This window comes from Eptatretus burgeri, chromosome 9 (assembly GCF_056783735.1).
Source record: "Eptatretus burgeri isolate ZD-2024b chromosome 9, Ebu_testis_v1, whole genome shotgun sequence".
NCBI classification, from domain to species: domain Eukaryota; kingdom Metazoa; phylum Chordata; class Myxini; order Myxiniformes; family Myxinidae; genus Eptatretus; species Eptatretus burgeri.
In genome coordinates this window covers 44,971,043-44,986,612 of record NC_140969.1, presented here as the reverse complement: position 1 = coordinate 44,986,612, position 15,570 = coordinate 44,971,043, and the positions used below count along the sequence as shown (strand labels likewise).

The following is a 15,570-nucleotide window of genomic DNA, read 5'->3' as shown; positions in this document are numbered from 1 at the left end:
GGATCGCCTACATACGTGCACCAAACCACGCCTCCCTAGCTTCATTTCTTTACGCACGAAAAATTATGGTTGGATACTTTTGAATACACCTCGTATGTATATATATATATATATATATATATATATATATATATATATATATATACATACATACATATATATACACATATATATACATATACATATACATATATATACATATATATACATATATATATATATATATATATATATACATATATATATATATACATATATATATACATATATATATATATATACATATATATATATATACATATATATATATATACATATATATATATATATATATATATATATATATATATATATATATATATATATATATATATATATATATATATATATATATATATATATGATTATGGAAATGATTAAAAGCCATGCTCTCGTCAGGGTGGAGCTGTAAGTTTGATTTAGCCTCAGAATAATAACATAAATACACTCGTTAATCCTCCCCAGTTAATCTTCCCGACATATATATATATATACATATCGCCGCACATCACCGCGGATTACATCTCACACAGTAAAACTGCATTATCTGCACAAAACAACCGTCCATCTGCCACCCAGACAATCGTTCCTGCTAATGAAAACCATTCAACCAGAATGCACGTGATGTAACCAGCGGGAAAATCGAAACATGAGGAGTGTGACGAGCACTCCGCTGATCCCCATTGGACAACAGTCCACACCACACAATGTAGTTACACCAAAGCAAGATACGTAAGAGAATACACAACAAGCAGGATATAAATTGCAATCCGTGGCGCTGCAGACACGTTTCATAATTGCCTATCAATAGTTGATGGACGTCGCCTCACTTGCATTTGCATAAAGAGTGTTCATTAATGTTCTGCTTTGGAAACTATACAACAACCTCTTGATTTAGACCACAGTTGCATTTTTTTATGATAGCCGTGTGAATGAAAAACGTGGCAATTAAAAATAATTTCTCCATGAGACATAATGTAGTCGGTGGAGGTTTGGGGGAGTGCTGCTTCAACCCTCGTCTTTATTGTCCTATTTTTGCTATTACGATGCTTTCTTATTTGAATTATAATGTTTAAGATATAAACAATGAGAAGTTGTGAAAAAATACAACCCACTGTTGCATTTAATAAATTCTGACAACTAGGAATAACAAAATGAAAGAGAAAGGGGAAGTTAACACTTACAGTGCGTTGGTTGCTGCTGATGTCTTCTTGTTGCTGGAAGTTGTGACAGAGGTTGAATTGGAGAGGCTATGACATAAGGTTTCGCTCTTTGACTACTCGGTGTTGAGGGCTCACTGGCATCATCCTTTGGATGTTCTTCCCTTCCTTCAGTGTTGCACCCCAAAAGCAACATGAAGCAATGTTCCGCTGCTTTAAACCCAGTTGCAGTCTTCTCACGAGAAATGTACGTCCTACATGGCATCCTGATCCAAAATAGGCCAGTCTCGTTAACGCTGAAAGTTTGTTTTGGAGAATATCCACCTTCCTCAATAATGGCATTGAGAAACGTAGGAAACTTATCGGCAACAACGGTGTCGGCAACAGCAGCCTTCCGGTCATTTTTATGTTGTGATAGTTGTCACGCTTCTGAAAATTCGAAAACCACCCAGATCTCGGGTTAAATGGCTTCACTTCACCTTTCTCACTTATTAAGTCTTCATAAATGCTTCTGGCATTGTATCACAAGCATGCTGACGGGCATGTTCTCCTGGTTTTGGTGTTCGATCCACGTGCTGAGCATGCATTCCATTTTTTCCATAAGGAACATAATGGAACTTACACATTTTATACGATGTCTTTGTCACACTCACTGAGGTTCCACATTTCACATTTTATTTTATCTTTTCCAGATTACCTCTTTTGTATTGTTCCCAATGTACACTCGCTCGAAGGCCTAGCTGTGCGTACAATCTTCATATTAGCTGTATGATCAGCTCTTTCATACCATCCGAAAACATCCATTTTTACTTCAGTAGTGATGGCCTTCCTCTGTCTTTTGCTCATACTACCAACCTTGCTACTCCACGGACACTTTCCAGTCATTATTGCAAGGGTTACTCTTAATGGCAGTGGCACAATTCACGCGCAAAATGGGTGAATCTATACATGGGTCTGTCGTGTCCTCCACACGTGGTGTCGTGAAACACCTCATCACACACAGGATGCTAAGATGGATGGTTGCCGGAAACTGAGGGAGAGGGAAAGTAAGCCAGCCAGCATCCAGTTGTTAATGTCGAACACATTTTCATATTTTTCAGGGTGAAAACTTAATCGTGGTGTTACTCACGTGCTCGTGTCATGTAACTCCAATAGCTCATGAATGTAAATTAACAAATGCTATAAATGGCACGCGTGCTATTCCAAAAACATGCAACCAGATCACACGTAAAAGGCGAGCTTAAGACCCGGTCACACCTTGACGTTTTAGCCAACGTATGCCGATTTTTTAATTTTTTTTCTAAAACGTTGGCACACGTTGAATACGTTATGGGTAAGTTTTGATAACATTGAGAGCACGCTGAAAAACACTGCCATACGTCGTTGTACGTTGGCTTTAAACGTTGTACTTTTTGGTTGTCCTCAAAATTTTTCATGCTTGAAATTTCACGACGTATGCCGGCGTATGACTCACACGTTCCGCTACGCTGGCCACAAGTTGTATGCACGGTCTGCGATCGTTGACAGACGTCAACACATGCTACTTGTAAGTTAATCATAAGTTGAGACACGCCGAGGTAATGTTTAGCGTACCCGAAACTTATTTCTAACCTATGATTAACGTGTTGTTGGCACGTTACGCGATCGTTGCCACACATCGACAGACGTTACTTTTAAGTTACTCATAGGCTGAAAGACGTCGGTATAATGGATCCTCCTTGCGTCATCGTCCACGGCCACGGCCAGGACACATTTGCAGCATTCTTCAAACTTTTCTTCGGCACGACGAGGATGTTCACACTTCGATGTCGAGCTTGGCTATGATTCCAATTGTCCATCGGCAGCGTCTATTTAAAATAGTCGAGTTTGAGCGTTTTAACACGTTCAGAAGAAACGCTTCAAATTTCCAAACCCCAGTGTCAAAAAACAAAGGCGAGTGACAGCAATTTAAATCGTTCATTGTAAACAATGAGAATAGTTGAGTGGTACCGTTTAAAAGTCGTTGAGTGTAAAAAAAATCCAATTGTTGAGCGCAAGCGTCTACTTTCAATAGTGGGGTTTGAGCGATTTAGCACGTTCAATAAAAACGATTAAAATTTCCGAGCGCCAGCGTCAAAAAACAAAGGCGAGTGACAGCAATTTAAATCGTTCATTGTAAACAATGAAACTAGCTGAGTGGTACCGTTTAAAACTCGTTGAGTGTAAAAAAAATCCAATTGTTGAGCGCAAGCGTCTACTTTCAATAGTGGAGATGCAGCCATTTAAATCGTTTAGTTTATCAGTTAAATCGTTAAACGCAAGGACGATCCATCATAACCCACACCCTCCCCCTCACACTCACCTACTACTGCCAACATGAACAAACTACTAAAATGACCGTTTTTACAGCCATTTTTCCCTGCTGTGCAGGGGTTTGGCTTTTTCTTGAGGCAATGTTTTATGGCCGGATGCCCTTCCTGACGCCAACCCTGGTCGCCTCTTACGACACACAGGGATATGGTATACCTACTCTAACCGGGGCATACACCAGGACCAGTACACTGGCACTCATTTCGCCGACCTCGGAAGGATGACAGGCTGAGTCAACCCCCTGGTGTTAATTCAGCAGCCAACGGGGCTTGAACTCAGGACCCTTGGATCCCAAGCCGCCACCCTAACCACTAAGCCAACACCAGGCTATGAACAAACTACTACTAATACTGATACTGATACTGTTACTGCTGACATGGACATCGACTCAAAAAGGACTCGAAAATACTGTTGGGTTCCCCTTTTATGAGCAGCATTTTTATATACCAATTCCCAAAACCGCTGGGAACACGTCTTTATATGGCAGTTGTAAGCTAGAAACACGTTAATTTTTTTTTTTTTTGTCGACCGGAAGACGTCATTGGAATACGTCTGCATACGTCGATGTGTGTTGGGACTACGTAAAGAATTGGTTCAAAGCACGTCAAACATAAGTTAGAAATAAGTTTCGCGTAAAAAAGACATTACCGCGACGTGTTTCGACTTATGAGTAGCTTATAAGTAGCCTTTCTGGACGTGTGTAAGCGTCCACATATCGTGTGTAAAACTTATCCCCATCGCATGCGGAACGTGTGTCATACGCCGAGTACGTCGTGAAATTTTGAACATGTTTAAAATTTCTTGACGTACTCTACTTACTACGACGTATGATAGCGTACTTTAGCGTTGTACTCACGTATACCAAACTTACTCATACCGTATTTGACGTGCTCCAACGTTTTAGACACATTTTTCTTAGGTCGGCATACGCTGGCAAGATCGCCAAGGTGTGACCGCGATGTTGTCACTTCCATTTCTACGGCAGTTATGATTCGAATCGTTGTGCGTCAGCCTTTTAATAGGCTACGTCACGACATCGTCGGCGATGCGTGCAACGCGCTATACCTAAGTTAGACTATCGTTGGGCATCGGTTGTGTAGGCCGACAACAGGTTCAGCATTCGTTGGTATAAGTTATCTATAACACAACGAAACGTTCTGTGTCCATTACCAATGCGTTATACATAAGACCAAGTCGCTATGAATACGTCCGAATCTTTAAAAAAAAAAACATCAAAAGTTCAACGTAAGCCAGCGTTTTAGATACATTTTAATACGTTGCCATCGCTGGCTAAAACGTCAAGGTGTGACCGGGCCTTTAGGTTGGGGCTTATTAAAGAGGGCAACAAGTTTATGTGGTGGTAAAAGGATACATGGAAAACAAAATGCACCCAGAAGGAATAATCAGATATTGCAGACCCTTTCCAGGACTTGTTTTATGCGGTTTATTTTGTGTGGGAAATAAATGGAAGGATGTACAAAATGAAAGGTTGTTGATTGCAAATGAAAGGTCTGAATAGTCTCGTTGTAAATGTGTAAAGGTGAAAGGTCTGAAAAGTTGTAAAGGTCAAATGGTCTGAAGGTATGAAAATCTAATGGTCAAAAGGCCTGAAAAGGTCTAAATGGGTTTAAAGGGTAAATATGATCTGAAGAGTCTCAGGGGTCTAAAGGGTGTGAGTTAAGTTCGAAAGGGTCAGAATTGTATAAAGGGTTGTAAATTATCTTAAAACATCTAAAAAGGGGATAAAAGTCAATGGGGTCTACAGTGTATTAAAAGGTCTCAAAGGTCTTATTTAATGGTCAAAAACCATCTAAAGGGTAGAAAGGAGTCGAAGGGACTTAGGTGTTCTAAAGTGTCTAAGAGTATCTAAAGGTTGGTAAGGGTCCAAAGGGACTTTTGGGTCTTAGAGGTCTTAGGGGTCTAAAGGGTCTTTGAGGTCTTTGGAGTCTTAGAGAGGGGTCTTAAAGGATATCAGGGATTTCGAAGGGTCTTAGGGGTCTTTGAGGTATTTGGGGTCTAATGGGTCTGAAAGGATCTCAGGTGTCTAAAGGGTCTGAGGGGTCTACACTCTAAATGGTGTTTGGGATCTTCAGGGTTCTTTGGAGTCTAAACATTTTAAAGGTCTTGGAGGGTTATAGAGGGTCTTCAGGGTTTTAGGGGTCTTTAAGGTCCGAAAGGTTCTTAGGGTTCGAAAGGGTCTAATGTAATGAATGCACATACTCACGTTCTGTGTGGACAAACAGACAAACAGACAGTCAAACAGACTCGAATGCAACACCCTCTCCTCTGGCAGTGGTAATAAAAGGGGAACTTACATGGAAAACAAAATACTAAAGGCCCGGTCACACCTTGAGGTTTTAGCCAACGTATGCCGATTTTTGAATTTTTTTCCTAAAACGCTGGCACACGTTGAATACGTTATGGGTAAGTTTTGATAACATTGAGAGCACGCTGAAAAACACTGCCATACGTCGTTGTACGCTGGCTTTAAACGTTGTACTTTTTGGTTGTCCTCAAATTTTTTCATGCTTGAAATTTCACGACGTATGCCGGCGTATGACTCACACGTTCCGCTAGCTGGCCACAGGTTGTATGCACGGTCTGAGATCGTTGACAGACGTCAACACATGCTACTTGTAAGTTAATCATTAGTTGAGACACGCCGAGGTAATGTTTAGCGTACCCGAAACTTATTTCTAACCTATGATTAACGTGTTGTTGGCACGTTACGCGATCGTTGCCACACGTCGACAGACATTACTTTTAAGTTACTCATAGGCTGAAAGACGTCGGTATAATGGATCGTCCTTGCGTCAGCGTCCACGGCCACGGCCAGGACACTTATTTGCAGCATTCTTCAAACTTTTCTTCGGCATGACGAGGATGTTCACACTTCGATGTCGAGCTTGGCTATGATTCCAATTGTCCATCGGCAGCGTCTATTTAAAATAGTCGAGTTTGAGCGTTTTAACACGTTCAGAAGAAACGCTTCAAATTTCCAAACCCCAGCGTCAAAAAACAAAGGCGAGTGACAGCAATTTAAATCGTTCATTGTAAACAATGAAAATAGCTGAGTGGTACCGTTTAAAAGTCGTTGAGTGTAAAAAAATCCAATTGTTGAGCGCAAGCGTCTACTTTCAATAGTGGAGATGCAGCCATTTAAATCGTTGAGTTTATCATTTAAATCGTTAAATCGTTAAACGCAAGGACGATCCATCATAACCCACACCCTCCCCCTCACACTCACCTACTACTGCCAACATGAACAAACTAATACTAATACTAATACTGATACTGATACTGTTACTGCTGACATGGACATCAACTCAAAAAGGACTCGAAAACACTGTTGGGTTCCCCTTTTATGAGCAGCATTTCTATATACCAATTCCCAAAACCGCTGGGAACACGTCTTTATATGGCAGTTGTAACCTAGAAACACGTTAATTAAATTTTTTTGTCGACCGTAAGACGTCATTGGAATACGTCTACATACGTCGATGTGTGTTGGGACTACGTAAAGAATTGGTTCAAAGCACGTCAAACATAAGTTAGAAATAAGTTTCGCGTAAAAAAGACATTACCGCGACGTGTTTCGACTTATGAGTAGCTTATAAGTAGCCTTTGTGGACGTGTGTAAGCGTCCACATATCGTGTGTAAAACTTATCCCCATCGCATGCGGAACGTGTGTCATACGCCGAGTACGTCGTAAAATTTTGAACATGTTTAAAATTTATTGACGTACTCTACTTACTACGACGTATGATAGTGTACTTTAGCGTTGTACTCACGTATACCAAACTTACTCATACCGTATTTGACGTGCCCCAACGTTTTAGACACATTTTTCTTAGGTCGGCATACGCTGGCAAGATCGCCAAGGTGTGACCGCGATGTTGTCACTTCCATTTCTACGGCAGTTATGATTCGAATCGTTGTGCGTCAGCCTTTTAATAGGCTACGTCACGACCTCGTCGGCGATGCGTGCAACGCGCTATGCCTAAGTTAGACTATCGTTGGGCATCGGTTGTGTAGGCCGACAACAGGTTCAGCATTCGTTGGTATAAGTTATCTATAACACAACGAAACGTTCTGTGTCCGTTACCAATGCGTTATACATAAGACCAAGTCGCTATGAATACGTCCGAATCTTTAAAAAAAAACATCAAAAGTTCAACGTAAGCCAGCGTTTTAGATACATTTTAATACGTTGCCATCGCTGGCTAAAACGTCAAGGTGTGACCGGGCCTTTACGGTACGCGGTTCGTGCAGGATCCTCTGCCTAACTCACTACATTGGGAAACTCGCAATACTCGGCATTATCCAGAACCTTCTTTTCCTGCTTCTCTTTTTGGGACAGACCACTTCATGGAAATAACCTGACCCCATTAATTATATGACAACTTTTCCAAAACTTACCGTAATTTGAATTTGAAATGATGTTTCATGGCCTGTCATATTCCCACAACGGTAAGGCATTGCTGCCTCCACAGAAATTGCTGATAAATTCACTATGTTGTACTTGTTGCTTAATGTGATGCATTCGTTCATTTAACAAAGGTACCTACTACGACAGAATATCCATAATGCCTCTGCCAATCTACTGTAGCTTGAACTAGAAAACTCCTGATATATCAGAATTTTGTATCAAGTACAGGTAGCCCCCGATTTACAAACTCTCCGACATACGAACACCTGTACTTATGAACGAAATCCAATTAAAATGAATGCAGTTAGATGTCTTAAATTACCAACAGCTGAGGCTATCGTAGATCTTTAGACCTCAATTGTTCAACGATTGAGAGCATAGTGAAGGATATGTCACGAATTATCGAGCATATGAAAGGATTGTCACCCATTGAATATATCATTATAACGAAGAAGAGAAAAGCAACCAAACAAGAAAGAACACTGCTGAATATAATAATCTCGGGTTTAAGCCCATTTGTGCACATAAAACAGCACATGGGGGAGATAAGATACAGAGTACGTACCGCTGAAGTGGAATGGAAGTTCCTCATCGGATTTCACGGCTGCAGCGTAGATCAGTCGTGCGTTCCTCGACTTCCACTCAGTCTCAGGCCGAGAAGAAAGTTACAGAGCCATGTGTCCAGCATACAGGAAGATAGCCAAAAGCTGTGCTCTTGGCACAGTTCAAAGTCATCAAGATCGGTCCTTTCAGCACAGGTGGAATGATTAAAAGCCATGCTCTCGTCAGGGTGGAGCTGTAAGTTTGATTTAGCCTCAGAATAATAACATAAATACACTCGTTAATCCTCCCCAGTTAATCTTCCCGACATACCGTGCAAGTATTCGCGTATTATGGGCAAAAATAAAAGAAAGACAACTTTCAAGTTACGAACAGAGTTCATGAACGTAACCTGTTTGTAAGTCAGGGGCTGCCTGTAATTGTTTCTCCACTTCTGCTCCATCATTTCATCCCTTTTTATAGTATTACTTTTTGGTTTTATTGGCTCCAAGGGTTGTGAAGGAGCTGCGACACAAATCACGCACAAACATTCAGACAGAAACATGAGACAACACCAGACTTGTCGTTCACACAAACACAATCGAAGAGATTGGCGGAAGTGACCACTTCGCAGAGCACTCTGGGTACCAGCAACATCCTGTTCATGACATCGCTTTTCTATCTGCACTCAGTGTGCCAATCGAGGAGGAATTTCCTCCTCCCCATGGATACTATCCTATGGGGGTTTGTTCTGCCGTCCTTTAAATGCTGAGCATCAAGGAAGGACGCAGCACGTACCGTACCATTTTTAAAGTCTTTGGCATGACTTGCCCGGGGTTCAAACCGCCACCCTCACAGACTCGGAGCATGAGTGTTTTTGCACAATTTATACATGTACTTCTTGATGAAATAGAGTCAAATGTTGAAGTGTGTTGTCATCCCCACCTCCCTCCTCACCAAAACCTGCTCTCGAATAACCCTAGTGGATGCATGGCAAATTCAGCTGAGAAATCAAAGATTTATGTACTTATCACCTTGTCCTACAAATTATTTTGCTCCTGAAGCTAGATACACTTCCGCAGCACCGCATTAACTGTTGGCCCTGTGTTCCAAAAGGTATCATTATTGGAATACCGAAAGCGCTTAAAAGAGGCCAAGGAAGCTGGCCGGCCAGATGGGTCTTTCTTTGGACTGCATGATACCTGTGACCCACACGCCGCATCAACAATGGACTACATCACCTCACAAGCACCTTGCTCTTCGCCTGGCTTGTCAGTGCAGTCCTACGAGCCTGTCAGCCCTGTGGAGGGCCAACACTCAGAAATCGTTCCAGTCTCGATCCCTGTTGGAGTATCAACGTCTGCTTCTAGTTCTGCCACCTCTCTACCCACTGTTAAAGATGATGCCCAGTGGTATGTCATTTTGACCCATATTTCTTTATTGTTTCTCAGGGCATGAGGTGCATCACCATGAGCAGGTTTCCAATTTCCTTTCACCCTTTGGCAACTCCTGGTTTGGCTGGGATTAAAACAAAGTAAACTGACTTTCCAACTCTGGCCTAATATTGGTCAGTTTTACCGAAGTAAATGATGGTTGTTATTGGTTACTAAATATATTTGTTGGTTTGTTTAAGAGGATGCTGCAGAGGTAGTGGACTTGCCTTTGAGCTGTTTGTTTTGATTCCCAACCCGAATATGAATTGGCAGATTGGCGCTTCACAGACAGGATGCTGCATCACAAAAGTGTCCCTCAGATGGTAAAGCTGGGTGTCCCTTCTGCTCACACTTTGAGCTGTTTGTTTTGATTCCCAACCCGAATATGAATTGGCAGATTGGCGCTTCACAGACAGGATGCTGCATCACAAAAGTGTCCCTCAGATGGTAAAGCTGGGTGTCCCTTCTGTTCACATTAGTAGTTCAGTGTTATATATCACACAGTTTATTTTGCAAAGAGTTGGTGAGTTATTGCCGGCACCCTGAACAAAGAGTAGGAAGCTTGATTTCCAAAATCCAAGTTCAGTTGAACGTCAGTCCTGGCCAGCCGGTTTCTGAAAACTTGTGAAAACAAAGACTTTCTCTGACTGACCACAAGTATGTGGGAGTAATTGGGTCCACTAAAGAGATGGTCATAGTATTAGTATTATTTTTTAGTCGTGGTATTTCAGCATTTTGCATGGAAATAATCTTTCATTCAGCCATTGCAGTCGGTGTTTATTGCACAATTACAGTTTCTGCTTCCTGGCGTATTCGGGCATCTGCCACCACACCTGCACCAGAGAACTGTTTATCAGGTTATTTATTGTGGTTTCTGTTTTTTCCTCCTACAAGAGTGAGGCTCATGGTCACGTTTGATCATGATGACCTAACAGCAGGAATCCACATTTATTGAGAAGTGTCCTTCAACAGTTCACAGTACTATCACCTATCGTGAAGTTTCCCCATTACCTTGCCTGAGCGAGAAAGGCAGTTTATATTTGGGTGCTTTATTAATCATTATTTTATAACACGCTTATTATTTATCAAATGTTTCTTGCAGGAATGCCCCAACATCAGTTGAGCGGGTGCGTGAAGAGGCAGCAAGCTTCCACAAGGGTCTCAGAAGTGGACAGTTAAGAAGCCCAAAGAGGGAAAAGGAGAAGGAAGGAGGTAATGACAGAATATTGGCTCCTTCCTGTTGGTTCCAATTCATATCTAGAGATTTTTCTCCAGGGCTGTACATTAAAGTTTTCTGTGGCACACATTTACACTCATGATCTATTTACACTCGTGGTAGAACTGCTCATGGAACTTGCCAGTATTTTAAAAGTTTTTACACACTGTATTTACTTATATGTGCCAGATGTCCACCAGGTAATGAATTCATTTTCTTTTGGATCAACATTGATCATTAGGTAAACAAGATTCACATACTGTTATAAATATTTGTACTTAGTTTTCGAAGATGTGCTGCATGAAAGTCTTCGAGGAAAGGGCACTCACCTTTGAGCTATCTCGCTGGGGTTTAAATCTTGACCCAGTTATAAAATGTCACCCTGGTGTTTCACATGCATGGTGACATATCGTTACCCTCATAACAAAAGTGCCTGTCATTATTTCCAGTTTTAAGAAAAACAAAAAACTGCAGCAATTCTTCATCAATGAATATATTTATTCACTATTTCTTGTGTACAGAGTTGTTAATGGAAGTTAATGGAAAATGAAACAATCTTGTTACTCGTTATTATGATTACATCATAGCTAGAGATTACAGGCAGAAAATCTCAAAAACTGGCAAAAATGACTTAGGCACTTTTGTTATGAGGGTGATGATATGCAACATCCATCAAAAGGATATTAAGTCAGAGGACCTGTCTGCCAGCACTGGTTGATGGTGGAAGTTAAAGATCCAACAGTATTTTTTTGTGGAGTAAGCAAGTTATCGCAAGCAGCCGAAGAAAATTACCTGCCATCTTCAGTCAAATGTCAGGCCTGGCCAGCTGGTTCGTTGAAATCTTGACCCAAAAACTTTCTTTGGCAAACCCCACAAGAAGGTGGGAATAATTGAAGCCATTGAAAGAAGTAGTAAATCTTATTACAAAATATCAGATTTTAAAAGTTGTAAAATGTTTAAACAACTATTTTTCAAATAGGCTAAAGCACAAGGCATATTGCTCTCACATCACAAATCTTCTCTAATCTAGATCCATTTGCTCTCTCAACCAAACAACCCTCCCCAGGTCCTCCAGAGTGCACGTGTTCTTCCAGTAACCCCCATTTGATTAAATGGCTAAAACCCAGGCTCTTGTTTTTCTTTTTTTTTAATACACCTCTAATCTTGTTTTTCTTTTTCTCTCATTTGTGAAACTGCCTTCCTTCGACTTTTCAATCCCACTTTTCCCTCCAGGGCTGAAAGCAGGAAGTGCACTACCATATCCTCATCCACCATCCCGAATCGCAACATTTTCTACCCCATTCAGCATACCTAACCAAACCCAACCCTTTTACTTATAGGTTATAATGTTTCCTTTCTCTCTTCCTCTCTTCCTCTCTTCCTCTCTTCCTCTCTTCCTCTCTCCCTCTCTACCTCTCTTCCTCTCTCCCTCTCTCCCTCTCTTCCTCTCTTCCTCTCTTCCTCTCTTCCTCTCTCCCTCTCTTCCTCTCTTCCTCTCTTCCTCTCTTCCTCTCTCCCTCTCTCCCTCTCTTCCTCTCTTCCTCTCTTCCTCTCTCTCTAACTCTCTCTCTTCCTCTCTCTCTTCCCTTCTCTCCCTTTCTTCCCCTCTCTCTCTTTTTTTTTCCTATTTGTTTCTTCCCTTGTGTGATTCTGTTTCCCTACTGCTATTATTGTTGTGCTACCTAGTGTGTATCATTCAACAAAAGTAATGCTTTCGGGAGTTGCACCACTTCGTTGCATTCCGAAACATTAATCATCCATGATGTACTTATTCACCACCATTTTATACTGTTTGCACCACTTGAATACACTTCTCCATGACACACATGCATCACTAATCTGTACAGCAAATCTTTAAACCTCAGCTGTGCCCAACGTTATCATTCAACAGAAATTCATTCCACATTCCATTAAATCCCACTCACATCACATGCCACAACATTCTTCATCATCATCTTGGAAACCCCCATAATTATTTGCACAATGCCATCACTTCACATGGGAGTTCGGAGATGCTACACAACCTCTCCATTCCTGCTTGCGACACAACCTATCAATGATCTGTCCTTTTACTTTACCCAGAACAAAAGTACAGTCAAACCTCGAAGGATCTTCATTATACATCCGAAATTACTCTGAAACACAAAGAGCATGTTATGTATGACTGATGCGAGGAAATTTATTTTATTTTGTACCATCTCAAAATGTACCATGTACCATGGTAAATGTACCACCTCAAAAGCACGTATGAGTTTCCTTATAAATCCATTGCTAACATTGCCCCATGTTGCAGATTTTCTCCTTGAGGCTGGACCAGGCCTGCCAGCAGAGCGGCGTTTGAAACTTCCAAATCCCCGTCTCAAGCTCAAGATTCCCTCACCAAGCACCACATCAGAAAGGACACAAGGTAAGGCTTATAAGTTTCATGCTTATTGCTCACAGATATCCATATCATTCATATGCTATTTTATTTCCCTCTACATGTTACAGATGCAAAAATGACAATTTTACCCCTTCATTTTTAGGTCATCTCTTCGAGCATGACCTAATAATATGGGTGTCGATGTCCTTCGATCCGTCCGTCCGTCCATTCACAATGAAGTTGAAGCGGGAGATCTGCTCATTAGTGATCCTGATAGAGGTCGATGGGACGTACACGATGGTATGACTTTCAAGGTCAAGGTCAAGGTCACGAGGCCTTTGAAGTTGCGAAAATGACGATTTTCAAATTCTATCTCCTCCATTTCTCAAGCGATCTTGAATTTGATTGTAGCATATGAATCTATGGGACAATATCTAAATTTTGGTTGGGCCGGATTTTTGATATTCACTTTCGTTTTCGTGTCACGTGACTTAAAAGTTGGCAAAAAATGCGAAAATGACGATTTTCAAAATCTATGTCCTCCTACATTTCTCAAGCAATCTTGAATTTGATTGTGGCATATGAATCTATGGGACAATATCTAAATTTGGTCAGGACAGATTTTCGAATTTCGCTTTCGTTTTCTTGTCACATGACTTCAAAGTTTGCAAAAACTGCCACACCTTCAGGAGGCTATATATTTTCTCGCAGAGATGACCGTCACTCCCGCACGGGTGTATTTTTCTTTTAACAATTACTTTACCTACCCACTCCAAAAAAATACTTTTGTTTTGTTCCTCTACAACCAACTTCTCTTCCTTTTCTCAAAATATCTTTCCCCCACCCTGACCCCACATTACACGGCTTTGATTGCTGCAGTTTATTTATTTATTTTTATACATGGTCTAGGCTCATAAAAGAGGTAGGGCACAGAACAGAATACAACACAAAGGGAACAGCATGAGAAAGGGGAAATACCAATAGCAGGGCAGATGGAGAACGAACACGGAGATGGATAAACAAGGGATGCAGGAAACGATGAGGAGTAGCTGAGAATGCTTGGGGTGGAAAAGATGGTTACAAAAGCAAGATTTTGGGAGGGTAGGGATGGTTTAATGGGTGTGAAAAAGATCATGGCTCTATATGGGGGATGACTTGAGATGGTAGTGAACAGCTGTCTTGAACACCCGGAGGGAAGAATGAGATTGAAGAGAATGTGGAAGGTGGTTCCACATGTGGGAAAAGAGAGGAATAATGAGTGGAGATGAGCAGTGGTTCTGGATTTACACAGTTTCACTGGGAGGGGGTTGTTGGTGGACCACTTACGTCCTGCAGATACCTGAGAAGGACAAAGCACAGAGAGGGCGGAGGGTGCAAGACCAGAAATGAGGCAGAAGAAGACAGAGAGACCACCGATCTGTCGGCGATGGTGAAGTGATATGACCATAGACTCAGCTTCATCGTGAGAGATTCCAATGATCTTGAAAGCCTTGGCATTTGTGGAGATGGAGAAAATAAGAAAATTTCTTTTTTTTCTTATTTTCAGGCAGAGGTATGTGCTCTTCCAAGTAAAAAGTAAAAAGCTTATGGTTTTGCATTAATCAGATTGTCACCTCTGCTACCGAAAGTGGACGAAGGTTATGTTTTCATCCCTATTTGTCTGTCTGTGTGCAGGATATCTCAAAACGTTATTGACAAATTCAGACGAAACTTGGTGGACAGGTTGGGTGTATGACATGGACAAATTGCTTCGATTTTGGTGAATATCCGAATCTGGATACTTGAATTTTTTATAGTGATTCTTCACCATTGAGAGATAAGGTCAAAATGATATATCGCATGATATTTCAAAAAGCTATGGACAGATTCGGACTAAACTTGGTGGGCAAGTTGGGTGTCTGACACAGATTAATTGATTTGATTTTGGCGAAGATGTACAGTCTGACACGGATGATTCGGATACGATATTTTTTTTTAATTTTCCAGCCTATCAGTGGGAAACAAACCTTAATCTGTTCAGCGTGGCGGAGGTATGCGCTCT

At 41.2% G+C, this 15,570-nt stretch overlaps 1 protein-coding gene across 1 annotated transcript in view; it reads left to right on the top strand.

The window, feature by feature from the left end:
• The window catches only part of KMT2E (lysine methyltransferase 2E (inactive)), a gene marked incomplete at its 5' end in the record, with an annotated part of 190,886 nt that overhangs the window by 160,232 nt on the left and 15,084 nt on the right, over window positions 1–15,570 (top strand). The window contains 3 exons of the mRNA XM_085893775.1: window positions 9,635–9,930; window positions 11,054–11,163; window positions 13,461–13,574. Coding sequence (XP_085749901.1) covers window positions 9,635–9,930; window positions 11,054–11,163; window positions 13,461–13,574 — 520 coding nt within the window. The remainder of the gene's footprint in view (window positions 1–9,634; window positions 9,931–11,053; window positions 11,164–13,460; window positions 13,575–15,570) is intronic.